The sequence below is a fragment of the Cucumis melo genome, chromosome 10, assembly GCF_025177605.1.
Source record: "Cucumis melo cultivar AY chromosome 10, USDA_Cmelo_AY_1.0, whole genome shotgun sequence".
In the NCBI taxonomy this organism is placed as follows: domain Eukaryota; kingdom Viridiplantae; phylum Streptophyta; class Magnoliopsida; order Cucurbitales; family Cucurbitaceae; genus Cucumis; species Cucumis melo.
In genome coordinates, this window is record NC_066866.1 from 4,660,292 (window position 1) to 4,677,183 (window position 16,892).

At 34.8% G+C, this 16,892-nt stretch overlaps 2 protein-coding genes across 4 annotated transcripts; one reads left to right on the top strand and one right to left on the bottom strand.

Moving 5' to 3' along the window:
* Positions 1–339: 339 nt before the first annotated feature.
* On the top strand, positions 340–10,469 carry LOC103488832 (protein translocase subunit SecA, chloroplastic). Of its 3 annotated transcripts, none has more exons than XR_007824440.1 (20): positions 340–963; positions 1,199–1,271; positions 2,537–2,743; positions 2,891–2,993; positions 3,087–3,267; positions 4,481–4,699; positions 5,200–5,313; positions 5,403–5,516; positions 5,722–5,889; positions 6,259–6,434; positions 6,605–6,671; positions 6,752–6,898; positions 7,063–7,158; positions 7,239–7,307; positions 7,486–7,587; positions 7,672–7,923; positions 8,010–8,077; positions 8,228–8,373; positions 8,669–8,786; positions 9,377–9,408. XR_007824440.1 is itself a non-coding variant. In XM_051091302.1 (20 exons), the coding sequence occupies exons 1-20, from the start codon at positions 556–558 to the stop codon at positions 10,203–10,205; spliced, it is 3,078 nt and encodes a 1,025-aa protein (XP_050947259.1). In that variant the 5' UTR covers positions 347–555; the 3' UTR covers positions 10,206–10,469. The 3 variants fall into 3 exon arrangements, 2 of the variants coding, with proteins under 2 accessions (XP_050947259.1, XP_050947260.1); XM_051091302.1 differs by lacking the exon at positions 8,228–8,373 and adding an exon at positions 10,050–10,469 and having other exon boundaries at positions 347–963; positions 9,377–9,616; XM_051091303.1 differs by lacking the exon at positions 8,228–8,373 and adding an exon at positions 10,050–10,469 and having other exon boundaries at positions 828–963; positions 1,079–1,271; positions 9,377–9,616.
* A 431-nt stretch (positions 10,470–10,900) lies between these two features.
* LOC103488831 (protein S-acyltransferase 18) lies at positions 10,901–15,583 on the bottom strand. Its single transcript, XM_008447736.3, has 9 exons — positions 15,416–15,583; positions 15,190–15,303; positions 14,391–14,711; positions 13,516–13,584; positions 13,353–13,424; positions 13,140–13,268; positions 12,631–12,711; positions 12,356–12,535; positions 10,901–11,665 (listed from the first exon to the last, which is right to left on the bottom strand). Exons 1-9 carry the CDS (start codon positions 15,455–15,457, stop codon positions 11,132–11,134), a joined length of 1,542 nt encoding a protein of 513 aa, XP_008445958.2. The 5' UTR covers positions 15,458–15,583; the 3' UTR covers positions 10,901–11,131.
* Between the last annotated feature and the right edge of the window lie 1,309 nt (positions 15,584–16,892).

Consider the following 16,892-nt stretch of genomic DNA (forward strand, 5'->3'; position numbering starts at 1 on the left):
AATTCTATTTCTTTAAATATTAGATTAATGAAGTCGACGTTTGTGATTAATACTACATGGTGATTCACATATGAAAGAGTTTCAAAATAAATAATTATAAAAAAAATTGTTTTAAATGATAAAACTTCTAAAAATATTTAGAAATATATCAGAAATTTTGAATCTATTTCTTGTTCATTTAACTTATGATTTGATATTTTATAAATATTTTAATTAATTTTACTATTTGAAAATAAATCAAATTAAATAGATATATGAAAGGATGGTTAAGAAGAAATTTGTGGTTCGAATTAAGTAGACACATAAAAAAGAATTATTGTCTAAATGGGAAAAAAGAAAATCTTGGGAGCGCCGTAGTGGTAAGCGTTAACGCCACCTGTCCTCAATATTTGGTTGCCTTATCCATAGTCAAATGCCGATGGACTCTCCGCTCCAGCTTACCACCTCCGACCAACTGCTTAATTTCACTTCCACTCTCGCCGTTGCCGTTTCAACTTCATAAACTTCCTCATCATTTCTGTTCATCCACTCTCCCATCTGATAATTGCAATCAGTATGACAACGCCGCTTTGTGATTCACCAATGGTGAACCACTACCTCCCTTCCCTTTCATCTCAATCTCATAAGTTTCTCCTCTCTTTTGAGCCGTTCTCGCTCAAATCCCATCTCCGTTCCGCATTTATCCACAAATACCCCTTCCAATTCCGACCCAGAACTTCTAAATTGGTGCATTCTACGAAACGGAATGCGCTCCCTGTTGCTTCGCTTGGTGGTTTTTTAGGCGGAATTTTTAAAGGAACTGACACTGGTGAGTCTACTAGACAGCAATATGCTTCAACTGTTGCTGTTATTAATGCGTTTGAAGCGCAAATGTCTGCCTTATCGGACTCGCAACTAAGGGATAAGACGTCTATGCTGAAAGAGCGAGCGCAATCGGGCGAGTCGTTGGATTCTATTTTGCCTGTAAGTTTCGTGAACAAATACTACTATAATTTGCTGTTTCTATGCTTATTCTTTGCTAAAATTTTCAGTAGTACGTTCATGCGTAAAGTTCTGATGATAACTGTTGCTTTACTAGTTTGTAGTTTGATACTCGAAGTTATAATGTCTGGCCAACTTATGCGGAAAGTTCGTTTCTGGTGGTAATTTGTTCTGAATGCTCTAAAGAGAAATTCTAACCATGGAGTTCCTGCTACAGGAAGCATTTGCTGTTGTGAGAGAGGCTTCGAAGAGGGTATTGGGGCTCCGGCCGTTTGATGTTCAACTGATAGGCAAGTTATCTAAGCTACATTTTTCTCCGTTTCTTTTCTTCTTATGAATAGTTCTGTCTGTCATCTGTTACGAGTTAGCTTTATTTAGCAGTATTGCTACTGTGTACAACAAGTTCGTGATGATTTGCCACGAATTATTTAGCGATCTCTCTTTATAGTGTAAAATGTTCCTTATCGGGGAAAAAAATACTATGCCTAATGTTTCGATCGAAGACGGGTTCATATTATTGTTGGATGATCAAACAAAAAGAAAAAGTTGAATGAGAAATGAGTGCATATACCCAATGAGTACTCCAAGAGGGTTATAGAAAGAAAACCACCAGTTGACATCTAGAAATAAATAATCATGTATTCAAGAGGTAAGCAGTAAAAAGAACTCCTTGAGCCTCGAATTTAGTTTACCAGTAATGGTTTTTGGTATATTTGTTATGTAATGAATTGCTTTAGAAATTTGTTAATTGTTTGATACTATCTTTTTCTTTTTGTTAGAAGGACTCATTCGAAAGTTAAAATCTTGCAGTAAAATTCTTACATTGTTGGTTGCTCATGTCAGGATTAACACCATTTATTTTGTTTAGAAGATCTCATCAATGGTCTAGGAGCTTCAGTAGTGTGTTTGTGCAGAAGAGGATTTAGATGATATGCTATGGAGATGTTAGTTTATCGCAGGAGTTGAGGGAAGATTCTTTTTTCTTGAACATGTTTGGACTGAAGTTGGCTTTGAGTAGTGTTAGTTGATGTTGGAGGAGGTGCTCTTATATTCACCGATCTAGGATAAAAGACTCTTCTTTAGTTGCTGTTTTTTGCTTTTATGTGGCATATAAAAGCTATAGGATTGCCTAAGAGGAGGTGTAGAAGGGCATTTGTTCACTCAATTCCTCCTTTCGGTGTCTATGGCTGGTTGTTTGTATATTATCTTTTATTTTGATTCTTGAAACCTGGACTTTTTTTATAATTTGCTGTTGGCTCCTTTGTTTTGGGTTTCGTTTCTATCATCATACTCATTCTTATGAAAGTTTGGTTTTTTGCTAAGAAATAGTTTTGGAATGCCAGCTTTATTTTTTTTTTATCAATATTCCGATAAGCTAGTTACTACTTTTTAACTTTGGAATTGCTGTTTACAACAGAGTAATGTTTGCTTGGTTCATTCCTTTTTGTGTATTTGAAGTTCAAATGCATATGGAATTCTTGGTAGTTGGTACTGAAGTATTATTATGCACTATTAAGGTACAAACTTTTGAGTTTTCTTAGTTCTTTTCTTGCAGGTGGGATGGTTCTTCATAAGGGGGAAATAGCAGAGATGAGAACTGGAGAAGGAAAGACCTTAGTTGCTATTTTACCAGCTTATTTGAATGCTTTAACTGGAAAAGGGGTTCATGTTGTTACTGTTAATGATTATCTGGCCAGGCGAGACTGTGAATGGGTTGGTCAAGTCCCTCGTTTTCTTGGACTGAAGGTTGGCCTCATTCAACGTATGCCTCATTCCTTTTTAAATTTGTATTATTACCGTCTGGTTCCATCTGCCACACTATAAATTTTAAAATTTTATCTGTATTTGTTTGGACTTTCATAGTGTTTCATTGGCCTCTCATTTAACCCCCCACCAAAATTGTGTACAGAGAATATGACAAGTGAAGAAAGAAGAGAGAATTACCTAAGTGATATTACCTACGTCACTAATAGCGAGCTTGGTTTTGATTACTTGAGGGACAATCTTGCCACGGAAAGTAATCCTTGACTTATTCATTTGCTTTGAGTTACATTTTATTTGGTCTGTTCCAATCAAATCACCTAAATGCATCTGTGACATGTGCAGAGTGTTGAAGAGCTTGTCTTAAGAGATTTCAGTTACTGTGTGATTGACGAGGTTGATTCGATCCTCATTGATGAAGCAAGAACGCCGCTCATTATATCTGGCCCTGCAGAGAAACCTAGTGATAGATATTATAAAGCTGCAAAGCTGGCTTCTGCTTTTGAAAGTGATATACATTACACTGTAAGATTACCAATTGTGTTTCTTATAATTGCTTAAGATGCTAGGGAGAGTATGCTAGCTTAAATCTTTAGTAGCTCAAGAACTGAATTTTGTTCCATAGCTCTCCCCATTCCCCAGATTTCTTGAAAATATTGTTTAGAACTTTGGCTGTTTGATTAAGAACAAGACTACAAGAAAGATTTCAGATACATTTTGTTGTTCAATTCTTCTTAATAAAATTTGGCGTTCTCAGAAAAAAAAACTAAACCAGATCATGCCAGATGATAACGTAATATTTACAGTTAGTTATTATCTTTGTTGCAAGATAACTAACTAGTTCTTCTTTTTCATTCATTAGCTATCAGGGACATAATTAGGCTTCTTTTATGTTTCTCTTGGATCTTGTTCATATCAGACTCCCCATATAGAGTTCAGAACTAAAATAGCAAAAGGGGGTAAGGAACTGAGTTTCTATATAAAAGAATATACAAAGGACCAAAAAGGAAAAAAGAAAACTAAAACTAAAACCCACACCCTAACTAAAGAAACAAACTCCAATTCAAGAGGATTAAACTAAGCTCATAATTACAAAAGGTTGGATAATAAATGTCCTCATGCACGCATTGAATCGAGCAACCTCCCAAAGCTCATCCCAAGATCTCTTGATCTCTCAAAAAGTTCTGCTATTTCTCTCAAGCTGAAACCCCCTGATCGTAGTAAAGAAACAAGAGTACCACAACTTTTCATTTATCTTGATACAGTGAATTGAAGAGCACCTCCTCAATCATGACACTTCACTCTCTATGAGTCAAACATAAGTGGAACAAGCTCAAGCAATTGCTCCACAAGGGATGAGCACACTAGCACCTCACAATTAAACAGTAAAATTTAATTTCATTATTGAAGTGAAATTTGAGAATATGCTGTTGGATTGTGCAATATTTAGTTTGTCCTATCTTTTAGGTGACCTGACTTCTACTGGCTGACATAGATTGGAAGTCTTAACAAGTGTTAAAGTTTCCCTATCTATGTACGTTACTTTATATATATATATATATATAATGTTCTAATGTAGTGTGTGGTTGGTAAATGATCTGATTCGTGTACATGTGATTTTAAGAAATAGCATATTTCCCTAGCGTAATGGAGATTTCTGGCTTTGTCAAGTTGAGTGATAAAAAGTAGGGAAAAACAAGAATATAAAATTCTAATAGTTGTGCTGTAATTGTTGCAGGTGGATGAGAAACAGAAGACTGTGCTGCTGACAGAACAAGGTTATGAGGATGCTGAGGAAATTCTGGATGTTAAAGACTTGTATGATCCTCGAGAACAATGGGCATCGTATGTTCTTAATGCAATAAAAGCTAAAGAACTATTTCTAAGAGACGTCAATTACATAATTCGTGGTAAAGAGGTCCTAATTGTAGATGAATTCACTGGTCGAGTGATGCAGGTAGTTTTTCTGAATTCATACGTACCCTCAGGAAGATATTTTTATTTGATTGCACCCATGGTTTTTCTTTTCACTCTTTCTCTGAGAATTAGAAAAATGATCTCGTCCCATGAGTAGGTCATCTGTTTCAGTGATGGCATGTTCTTTTATGATCAGCTCTATGGTTTCAGCTACCTATTTGTATAAAATAACTTGAGGAATGAGAAAAGCTACAAATTGTTGATTGTAAGTTAGAGGGCCATCCTACATGGTTACTCTTTGTACCTTGTTTCTTTGGTTTTAGCTTATATTTTTGTATGTCCTCTTTTTTACTGTACCTCCATTCCTTCAATTGATATTTGACCATATTTTTTATTTAATGATACTGTGAAGTGTAAATAATGTAATGTCAATTGCTGCATTCAATCATTCATATTACAATATATGTGTACATGTACGTCATACGTATTTATTCTTTACAATTTGGTGATGGAATTATAATGGTTTATTTAACTGTCCAGGGGAGAAGATGGAGTGATGGACTTCATCAAGCAGTTGAAGCAAAAGAAGGTTTACCAATTCAAAATGAAACTGTTACACTAGCTTCAATAAGTTATCAAAACTTCTTCCTCCAGGTAGATTCCAGGACCTTCTTCTTCTGTAAACTCAATAAAAAAAAAAACTTCTCATTCTCCTTGATGCATCTTCTTTCCACTGTTTGCAGTTCCCAAAGCTTTGTGGAATGACTGGCACTGCAGCAACGGAAAGCACTGAATTTGAGAGTATATATAAGCTCAAAGTCACAATTGTACCTACAAACAAGCCTATGATAAGAAAGGTACTGATATGATAAGCCTGATCCTCATAAATAGATAATTGTAGAACTTTGATTGTCATGTTTTACATGTGTCTATATGCTTACATGCTTAAAGCCTGCGGTTTAACCTTAGTTTCTTTAGAAGTGTTAAGTTAAGGTTCACCCAAATCTGTGGTCTTATCATACAAATATGCTCTTTTCTTTTTCTTTTCCATTTTTTTATCAGGATGAGTCAGACGTGGTTTTCAGGGCAACAACAGGAAAGTGGCGAGCTGTTGTGGTAGAGATTTCTAGAATGCATAAGACTGGTCGCCCTGTGCTTGTTGGCACAACTAGTGTTGAGCAGAGTGATGCTCTCTCTGCACAGTTGCAAGAAGCTGGAATTCCACACGAGGTCAAATCTTTTACTTCTTGAAAATTTACAAGTCAACAAATAGGCTATTATATGAAATGGAGAGAACCTCCTACTCTATTACCCTTTTAAATTCCACTAAATTCAGTAACTTAAAGCCGATAAGTTACTATACTTCAGTTTTAATCTTTTAATTGATATTCTCAAATTGTGTTAAGAACTTGTAAATTTTGATAGAATATGAAGATTGAGAAAAATTCTACACAATCATTAAAATGGGTGCTACGCTTCGATTGCAATGCTAAGAGTTTGTAGTGCTTCCTTCCAAAGCTACCATTTGGCTTTGGAAACATTTCAATCTTTTAGAGGGCTTTGGGACTGATGATATTTAGTGCACTTCAATTTCTGAAGGTTCTCAATGCAAAACCAGAAAACGTCGAGAGAGAAGCAGAAATTGTTGCTCAGAGTGGTCGCCTGGGTGCAGTGACCATTGCTACCAACATGGCTGGACGGGGCACTGATATAATTCTGGGTGGAAATTCCGAATTTATGGCAAGGCTGAAGTTACGTGAGCTGCTTATGCCAAGGTATCATCTTCATCTTGTCATGGATTTAATATTTCCCATGATGAACTTCTTTTGTCCTCGAAGTAGTTGCATTGAAAGAAATTAGGAAGAATTCTAGAAAACAAAATAATAGATGGAAGTTAAAGCATAATAAATCAAGCTTTACGATTTGTGGGAATATTTTATTGCAGACTTGTCAAACTAACTAATGGAGCTTTTGTATCTGTGAAGAAGCCTCCTCCAAAGAAAACATGGAAGGTGCAGTAACGATTTTTATTCTTTGATTTGTATCTTTCTGTTGTATGGTATCTCATTTGATCAATTTTATGATACATTAGGTGAACGAAAGTTTATTTCCATGTGATCTTTCAAGTGAGAATGCCAAATTGGCTGAAGAAGCCGTACAGTTTGCTGTGAAAACTTGGGGTCAGAAATCACTAACTGAGCTTGAAGCAGAAGAGCGTCTATCTTATTCTTGTGAGAAGGTATATACTTTGAAACTTGTATCCTTTTTAAGCGGCAGCTGAAGAATTCCTAGAATTTATGTACTTTTTTTTAAAATTAAGTGAAGCACTTCTTATCATTCCGTTACAAGACAACTTTAGGTTCTTTTTCTTTGGTGTTGTTTTCTTATCTCATGAATTTGTAGGGCCCTGCTCAAGATGATGTCATAGCTAAGTTGCGGAATGCATTTTTAGAAATTGTCAAAGAATACAAGGTTTATACGGAGGAAGAAAGGAAGAAGGTCAGTTTTTTTCTTTCAAAAAGTGGGAAATCTATTGCCCGTAATTTCATGTTGTATCTCTTATGTTCTCATCCTTGCAGGTTGTGTTAGCAGGTGGACTCCATGTCGTAGGGACAGAACGACATGAATCCCGACGAATTGATAATCAGGTCGAATTTATGTATTTTGATGTTGCCAGGCTGTAATCCTGTAAAATACTAAGTTTTGAAATTTATTTATCATCTTACAATGATTTTTCCATTGTCACGATTACTCTATGCTTGTAAAAGCTTTGTGTATTATTCTTACGAAACTTGGGATGAAATTGACTTCTCAATATCATTGCAGCTGCGTGGTCGAAGTGGTCGACAAGGGGATCCTGGAAGTTCACGTTTCTTCTTAAGTCTTGAAGATAACATCTTTAGGATATTTGGTGGAGACCGAATTCAGGTTATCATTTATATTTAGCTTAGGACTTATTCTTCAGATTCTGATCCATGATTGTTGATTTATTATTTTTATTTGCATCTGTAGGGTTTAATGAGAGCTTTTAGGGTAGAAGACCTTCCTATTGAATCCCAGATGTTAACAAAAGCACTTGATGAAGCCCAAAGAAAAGTGGAGAACTACTTTTTTGATATCCGAAAGCAGTTGTTTGAGTATGATGAAGTCTTAAACAGCCAAAGAGATCGTGTGTACACCGAGAGAAGGCGTGCACTCGAATCAGACAATTTACAGTCACTTATTATTGAATATGCTGAGCTGACAATGGATGACATATTAGAAGTAAGTCATATGAACTTTCTTTCATATCGCAGAGGACTCATTTAATCCAAATATAACAGATGTCTCATTGATTTTAAAAACTACAGGCAAATATTGGTTCTGATACTCCAACTGAAAGCTGGGATCTTGAGAAGCTCATAGCAAAAGTTCAACAGTAAGGGGCTGAATTCCTTTTCAGTGTTTATCATCAGCTTTGTTGTTAGGTGGCTAGAAAGGCATGAAGCATAATAGTGATTTAAATCCTTATGAAGTTTAATTTGCCTGTGCATCAATTTGTTAAATCTACCGCATGAAATGCTATAAGTATTCAAGCGTATAAAAGGAGGGTTAAGAGATGCCTTTTTGCACAATGTGGCTGTTGATGGGCCGGGCTGCTGGAGTTTGTTAGCAAGTCTGTCAGGTGGGGTTCATTAAGAAGGCTTTTTGAGGATTTGTACGTGCCAGAGAAAGGTAGGTTGTTTATAGCAATCAGGTTGCTGAAGGTGGAGAGTGTTTCTCTCGAATAACTGGGTTAAATTATCTTTCCTTTTGTCCCGTGTCATGTCGTGGTTGATCTCTTTTCCTTCGTAATTGTTGCTGTGGAGCTCTGTTCTTGTTGGTTGAGATCAATAGAACGGTATATTTCCTTGGCTTAGAATGGTTGTGTTGTTGGAAATCGTATTTGCAATCAACCTTACAAATGCTTTGTGATAGATATTCACATAACCTGATCTTTTTTCCTTGACTCATATCGCACTTTGTTTAGGTATTGCTATTTGTTGGACGATTTGACCCCAGATTTACTAAGGAGTAAATATCCAACATATGAGAGTTTGCAGAACTATCTTCGTCTACGTGGGCGTGAAGCATACTTACAGAAAAGGGTTTGTACTTCGATAATATACATACATACATATATGTTTGTGTGTATTGCCATCGGATTCTTGCTTGTGGTCCACCCCTAACCCGCCTAAATTTACCTTTTGAAGTGTCTTATTTTCATTTTAAGTTGATGCTCACCTCCTTGATGGCGCTCCTTTTTCTTTACCTTCTTTACCATGCCTTTATGAAATTAAATTTACTGCCGCATGCGTTAAAGAGCGAAATGAAAAGACATGGAACGAAATGAAAAGATATAGTTATTTTAACAGCCTAAATTCTTGGAGTCGTGGTGATTTATTAGGGTAATAGCGTTTTTTCGAGTACCTTCATGTCCTGCTTTTGTTGCTGATGCCTTTGGATCTTTTGTTGAGGGTTTAGGGTTTAGGATTTAGATAAGCCATTGGATCTTTATCTTTTTGTCGTTGGTTCTTGGTTTTCTTCCTTGTTGAGCTTATTATAAGAACAATTATTCAGAAGTTTGTATCCTGAACAATTATTCATTTCCACGTTTCCAAGTATGGAGAATGTAGTACCGTTTCAACAAATGAAAATTTCAAGTTTATTGATATTGTAGTACCGTTTCTATTTTCAGGATATTGTAGAGAAGGAAGCGCCAGGACTAATGAAGGAAGCTGAGAGGTTCTTGATCTTGAGCAACATTGACCGATTATGGAAAGAACACTTGCAGGCACTTAAGTTCGTGCAACAAGCTGTAGGGTTACGTGGATATGCACAACGCGATCCACTTATAGAGTACAAACTTGAGGGCTATAACCTCTTCTTGGATATGATGGCACAGATACGGAGAAATGTTATTTATTCTATTTATCAGGTATATATCCTATTCTATTAAGTAATGAATCTATCCATTTTCTCCTTTTTGCTTTCAGGTTGTTGTCAATTGAGCTAAGCTTATTTTGATGACCATTCTAGAGTACTTTGCTTACGATGCCATTAATAAAAAACAATAGTTTTTTAGGGCTTAAGCATAAGGGAGAAAAAATAGCCCCAATGTATAGAAGTGCTTAGAAAAAACACACAACACAGGAAATTATTACTAATTTTTTAAAATAAAAAAAAAGCCCCAAGGGACTAGACTTTGAGCCTCGGGACTTCACAAAAGGGGAGGCTCCAGCCTTGAGCTTTAGATGCGGCTCGGCAAGGCTTTTTAAAACACTGGACTGTACACTTCACTCGTTGTTCCTCTTTTTTTGCACTCTCCTATATTTTTATTACAAATTTTCTTTTTACTCGTGTTTTGACAGTTCAAACCGGTGCTTGTTAAGAAGGATCAGGATGGTGGAAGGAAGGAGAAATCAGGTGAAGTTGTAACCAATGGTAGAGGTACAAATAATAATAATTCAGGTCCAGTTGCAGCTGAATCATCTTCTTCAGCTACTAATCCCAAAGCAACTGCTTAAGTTCTGCAGTTTCCCCTTTTTATGTGTTTTAAGAAATTGTATGGAGAACGTAGTCCGGCATAAATTCTCAGTATAGGAGGATTCTTTTGAAGCCATTCTTGCAGATGAGCAGTAGGGTACTTGTGGATTAACGTGGGGGGTTTTTTGTTTGTATATTTCAATTCTTGTTCAACTGCAAAAGTATGGTGAATCCAAGATGATTTGTACCATATAATTTTGTAGAAATTTTAGAGTAATAAGAAATCGAAAATACTTAAAACTGTATCTTTCTTTGTGCTTCTCACGAAATTGTCCGTTCATAGGTTCTCATAGGACTAATTCTTCTTGGATCTTTTTTGAAATACAAAGATGTGTGTATTTTTAGAATGCACAAAAGTATTGCTCATCAGTAACCGGTGTATTTGGTAAGCATCGTGTGAAAAGAAAAATGATTAGGTGCTTAATGCCACTTTTCTTGGAAAGAATTTCGATGTTTGTACTCTGGTAGAACTATACTCTTTTTGTTTATATTGTAAATTAGTCTTCCTAAAATGTCAATGAACCTCATACTTTGATTTTAGAAAATGTTAGTCACACTATAGATGAATTTTTCATGCTCTTAGTATATTTGTTTCACCTATTTTTATGTCGTTCACTAATTGTCCAATTAAAATTTGTCATACGATAAATATTATATATATATATATATATATATATAAAAGAATTGAATGGTTATTTTTTTATTGTGTAATAAATGGGAGTTGCATAAAGAGATAATAAGTGTAGCCTAGGCTGCACATAATAATCGTCAGTGTAGTAAATAAGTATTGTAATGGAATATTACAGTAAAGATGATGCCGATGCCGAACAAGATTTCTTTGGGAAGAAGAATTCAAGAATAGTTACACAAACTCACAACTACTTCCCCACCACACACAAAGAAAGCACTATCTTGGGGAGGCCACACTTTCTTCTTTTTTAATGATAGAGCATAAAACCTGTCTTGAAATGTAAGTCTCAAGCTCTTTAGACACTTGTGTCAACTTCAGGTCAAAATTGCTTCTATATTTGTTATGCTTAGGGGATGATAAGGATGCTGCTGAAGCGGCAGACGTTAGGGCGGAGCCAGAGCAACGCTTCCTTGGGCTTGAAAAACTTCCCGGCGAACCGGTAGGTACCTTTCCCTTAGCATTCCCCCAGCTCATCCTCCTCGTTCTATCTATATCAGCATAACTACTAGTAGTAGTAGTAGTAGTAACATTATCTGTAAGAAGGCCAGATTTGGTCTCTAGTGGCAAAGGCTTGAGGTAATTGTGTTTTGACCTCTCAAGCTTTTCTTTGGCTTTCTCAGCTGCTGCAAGAGCCTTGTCTCTGCTCAAAGTTATCAATTTCCATGGATTGATACTGATATGAAGGCCTTGTTTTCTAGTGGACGGAGTCTGGGGATTTCCATCTATTTTTATGGACAATTTCTTTGACTCCTGAACGTACAACACAAAAAAGATTGAGGCGACTGTCATTTCATTTATATGGAAGATTTTAGAGAACTTACTGCTTTCCATTGTTTGAATGATATATTAACTTATTATTTATTTATTTTGTGGCAAAAAAATTGTAATAGAACTTTTTTTTTTTTTTTTTTTTTTTTTGCTTAAAGCTATAGACAGGCAAAGTCTTGATAGTCAATTGGGTGGTGAAATTTTGTGCTAAAACGATAGTATGAAAAAAATTTCTATACTAACTTCATAATCATAGCTTGCCACAAGAGTAGAATTTAAGAATTTGGTGGGATCTACAATATAAATGAATAATAAATTAATTCACATATAGTAAAAATCACCCTTGAAGTATGATTAATATAGTTGCAATAACACTAAGATTTTCAACGGTAGATATTGAGCCTTCAAACTTCAAGTGTTAACAATTCTACGATCGTTATAAATTCTATAATTATTTAAGTTTGAGTCTTGAGGGGTCCAATTTTAATACTTGTGTAAGTTTAAGGGTGGCTCTAAGTTTTACAATTGAAAGTTTTGAAAGTATAATTACAACTTAACACCATACTCTAGAGATAGGTTTTTTGTAATTTGTCGTAAATCAGTATATATGCCAACTTATGAATGAAAGTAACACTATCGTAGTACCGGAAATTTTCTCTAAATAAGGATTACCTCCGTGACTTGTCCTCCTCTTTGGCACATGACAAGACGTGACACCAAAGTTGGCTTTTTCTCGGGCGAATCAAAGTCGTCGTCTGAAGAGAAATCGGAGTAGTCTTCATCAAATGACTCCTCAATAATAGATTGGCTCTCCTCTTTCATGGCGAGTATGTAGTCATATGTTCTCATTCCCTGAAGCCAGTGGTCATTAAATACATTGATTGAAGAACAAACATAGACTCCATAATGAATCAAGAAAGTGGAGAAAGAAAATCATAAAAATGCACCTTTTGTATGAGAACTATGTGAAAGAAAAATAGTTGTCCAAGTGCTGCTGAGCCATAAGCAGTCATCAACACAAGCATGGCCTGTCGTCCCATTTGACGAATTCGATTAATTCTTGTTAAACTAATCTCAATCAACACAAACAAAAAATGATGTTTGAGATTAATTTTGTAACGGTTAAAATCGCTTTTGTCATCCTCAAAACTATAAAAAAATGCTTTTAATCATTAAAGAATTTTTTAAATAGTATGAAATTTGAGTTCAAATGTTTGAAGTGATTCATTTTCATGCTTTTAATTATTCAAAATCAGTTTTGATAATATGAAAGTTAAATATTAAATTGATTCTACGAGATCAAAGATATATTCAAAGTGATTTTGAGCGTGAAAAAAGTTATTTTAGCAATTTCAAATTGACTTTTAGACATACACTAAATGTGAATTTTGGAGTATTTTAAACATGAAAAAAGTGATTTTAACTATTTTAAGATAAATTTGATTGATGTACTTACGGTAATTGTAGCAAGTGCTTCTCGTGGAAAGTCCACGTGGAGTCTTGTTCGCAGCTCCATTTCCATTCCCTTCTTATCTACAAAACACCTTACGAATATGACAATGGCCATTCCTCCTTCAATCGCTAACTGCATTCGCCCCAAACAATTTGTCAATCAGATGTTCAAAGAACCATAGTTTGACAATACTCAAAAGTAAATAAAGCAACTAACCATTAACAACACGGATACCATCAGAAGAAAGAATGTGGTATAATTCTTTTTTCCAACACAGTTGTTTAGCCACTGGAACAAATAGAAACAACCAACCAGTGAATCAAGAAAGCTGTCTGTTGAAACATGGATATGAATGTGATTTGGGTTATCTATATATTACCCTACAATGGTGATCAAATCCTTCAACGCAACGGTTGCAGGTTCGACAATGCTTGCTGTGCCTCTGCACCTGCATTGCAAGGCAAGGTTTTATAAGAACCAATGTTTTTTAAAGCTCAAGGCGTAATAAAGAGAAATAGCTAACAAAGAAGAGTTTATTGTTGTGCGGCTTTTTTGTGAGGGTCTTGTTTATAAAAGTAATACATAATGAAGAGTTCATTGTTGAATTGAAAATATGAAAAGACCCTTAAACACAGAACTTTTGCATTTAGCTTTGATAAATTTGATTTTTTTTTAATTAAGAAAGAAGGAAAATTCAAATTATTACTGAAGAAACCACAAGCCCCAAGACTTGATAAAAGGTGCGTGCCATTTTAAAGTAAGGTGCCAGATATACGCCTAGGCTTATCAAAACATTAATCGTGTTAATATGGATACTCCTCCCACAACTAATTAGTGTTGAGATGAAACTATATATTATCTAATATGATAAGAGCACATGAAATCCATACCTACATTCAATCTAAAAATAAAAGTTGGATCAAATCTAAGAATAGTGAACCCAAAGAGGCATCATCTAGAGGGGACATGTTAATATAGTGTACATTTCATTGCTAATTAATTTTCAGATGGAACGTGTTCTCTAATATTAGGCTTGGATTAGATTGAGTGTGAGCAATGATACTGATAATAATACTAAGGTTGAATTGAAATTCTGGTCCTTATGGTTCATGAGTGTTTTATCAAACTATGGAACTATTTATGAGTTTTTATAAAGGAGAACTAAATTCTAACATCTAAAACCATACTGCTCAAATTTAATTCAACCAAATACTTATTCCTCATAGGGATCAAACATTGCATTACAGTACGTACCTCGAAATCACAGAGAGAGCAAAATGTTATATCATCCTGGTTGTGATCAGGAGTGATCACATCCTCCTTCATTAGAAGAGGAAAAGGAACCAAAGGCTCCATTTGAGGGCCACCCATCCATGGATCCAAATACTTCCTCCGGATCAATCTTTTCAGAATCTTTCTCTCTACATTCCTGAATCGTCTCAAAACGATTTGCACCAACACGAATCCAAAATTTAGTTTTGGTTTCGATTTAATTTTTTTCCTTTTTCGGAGGCGGGTTTTGTCAGTTGGGTCAATAGCAGTGCACCTTATGAACAGAAACATAACTGAGAGAACCTGAATAGAAAGACCCGGAAAGCAGTAAAGATCCAACGATTAGTGAAAGATATTGTTATGAAATCGACAAAAAGAACTATGCAGAACAACATAAATAAGATAGAATCAGCACAGAAACTCATATTGTTCACTGAATTAGCTACATCCACGAGGAGAGGTGAGAGCAATTTTGCTATTAAAGAAAAACAATCTAGATTACAGATTAAGAGACACCTCGGGTTGAGTCGGGCTGGGTTGCAAGGATCATATATACTAACTCGATACCCAACCCAACCCGTCTAAAATACAAAAATTTGAACCCACCCAAAAACAAAACTAACCCCCCGATGGTCCAGATTGTTGGGTCATTTCAACACCACCACATTCTTCTAAACTCTAGGGCATATTACCACGAACTGTTGAGACCACCCGTACTAGAAAAATCAGATTTAAAGCATTAAAAATGAAAAGAAAGGATGAATCAAAGCTTCCATATTACCACAAAGGAAAACAGAGTGGTGATTGTAGTTTCGGCAATTCTGTTCCCAAGGAAAAGCCCCAAGAAAGTGTAGAAGGCAACTACTAGAAAGCTGAAAATTGCGATGCCCACAATCTGAAACGAAATATGGAAATGATTTTGTGTTCTTATGTAAAATATGAGGAAATGAAAAAGGAAATGCAGTTGGTAAAGTAGGGAAAGAAAAATTAGAAAATTAGGGTTAAACCTGTAAAGGATGGAGAGGAGGTTGCCAGCCATGGCGTCTCATGATGTTTTGTTTGAGGAATGGGAGAGAGAAGAAGAAGAAGAAGAAGAAGAAGGTGGAGTTCACAAAAGAACGGGACAGAGTGGAGTTTAGAGGACACCCATTTCCTTTCGTCCTTACCCTCCAACGGTCGAATATCTTCGTATCCAAATTTGAATTTGAACGGCGCCTTTCAACTTTCAACTAAATCATCTAATCGTTAAATAAATTTTCATTAACAATAAAAAAAAATGAACAAAAATATTTTAGCAAAATTTACTGTAGAAAAAAAAAGGATAATAGTTCTGTCATTTATAATAATCTTACAAAAAAAAAAGTAATAATAAGAAGAAAATTGTTTTAAGTACTACGTGAAAAAGTAGATATTTGTAAATATTTTTACCAATTTTACTAATGATAATAATAACAATACATTATGGATGTTCGAGATTTTTATGCCAATCACACGGAATTGTCATTTTTTTTTAAATTAAAGACAACATTCAAATTATTAAATTTGGAGTTAATTACAGCACGGAAATTGAAATTGAAGACAAGAATTTGGGTTTCGTTTCTTTCTTTACGTTTTTGCTAATTTGTAGATTATTTTATGTTTGTAATCACTTTAGATGATGTCGTTGAGTTGAACTTGTGTTGATGCAAAATTTGATGTCATGTGTTTTGATCTCTAGAACTTGATCTTATGATTCGTTTCAGTTGAACTTAATATTGTATGGAAAGGTGTAGTTCAATTTCCAAAGTTAGAGAGTATTCTAATTGAAAAAAGAAATCTTAGGCTTTAGGAATTCGGCATGACCTCAGGCCAATTATATTGAATTCGAGTTTGATAAAAACTTTTTTTACTTTTTTTTTTGTTCGATTATACCCCTTTATAAAAGACAATTTTTTGTTAGTATAGGTTCATTTGTCTTTTATTCTCATCCTGGATTCAATTCGTGATAACCTACTTAAAAATTAATTTTCTAGGTGTTATCCTAAGATTCTTAGCGAAGGATATGTAAATAAACTCGATGTAAAAAGAAAAAAAGAAAAGATAAAAGTTCTTTTATGATTTTATATTTGCATCAAATCAATCATCGTTTCCAGAAATTAATTCATCGTTTCCAGAAATTAATTAAAAGATTTCACTCCCTGCTTTTCAATTTTTTCTAATAAAAAATAAAGGAAAAAGAAGGTCATATATTTTTTCTTCCCTAAAATCTCTGGCTTCAAATTCGTCAAAATTAAAAAAATCATTGTAAATAACCAAACTAATTTGAAAATAATTAACAAAAATCAAAGAATAATCAATAGGGTGTGATATAAATATATTAGTGTTTATCGATATCTTGTGGTATATATTTTAGTTCATACCATCCGTTCTTAAAATAAGTTGTTGTCATTACAAGCCCAATAATTATTAAAAAAAAAAAAACCATACTTTAACGATGCTATTTAA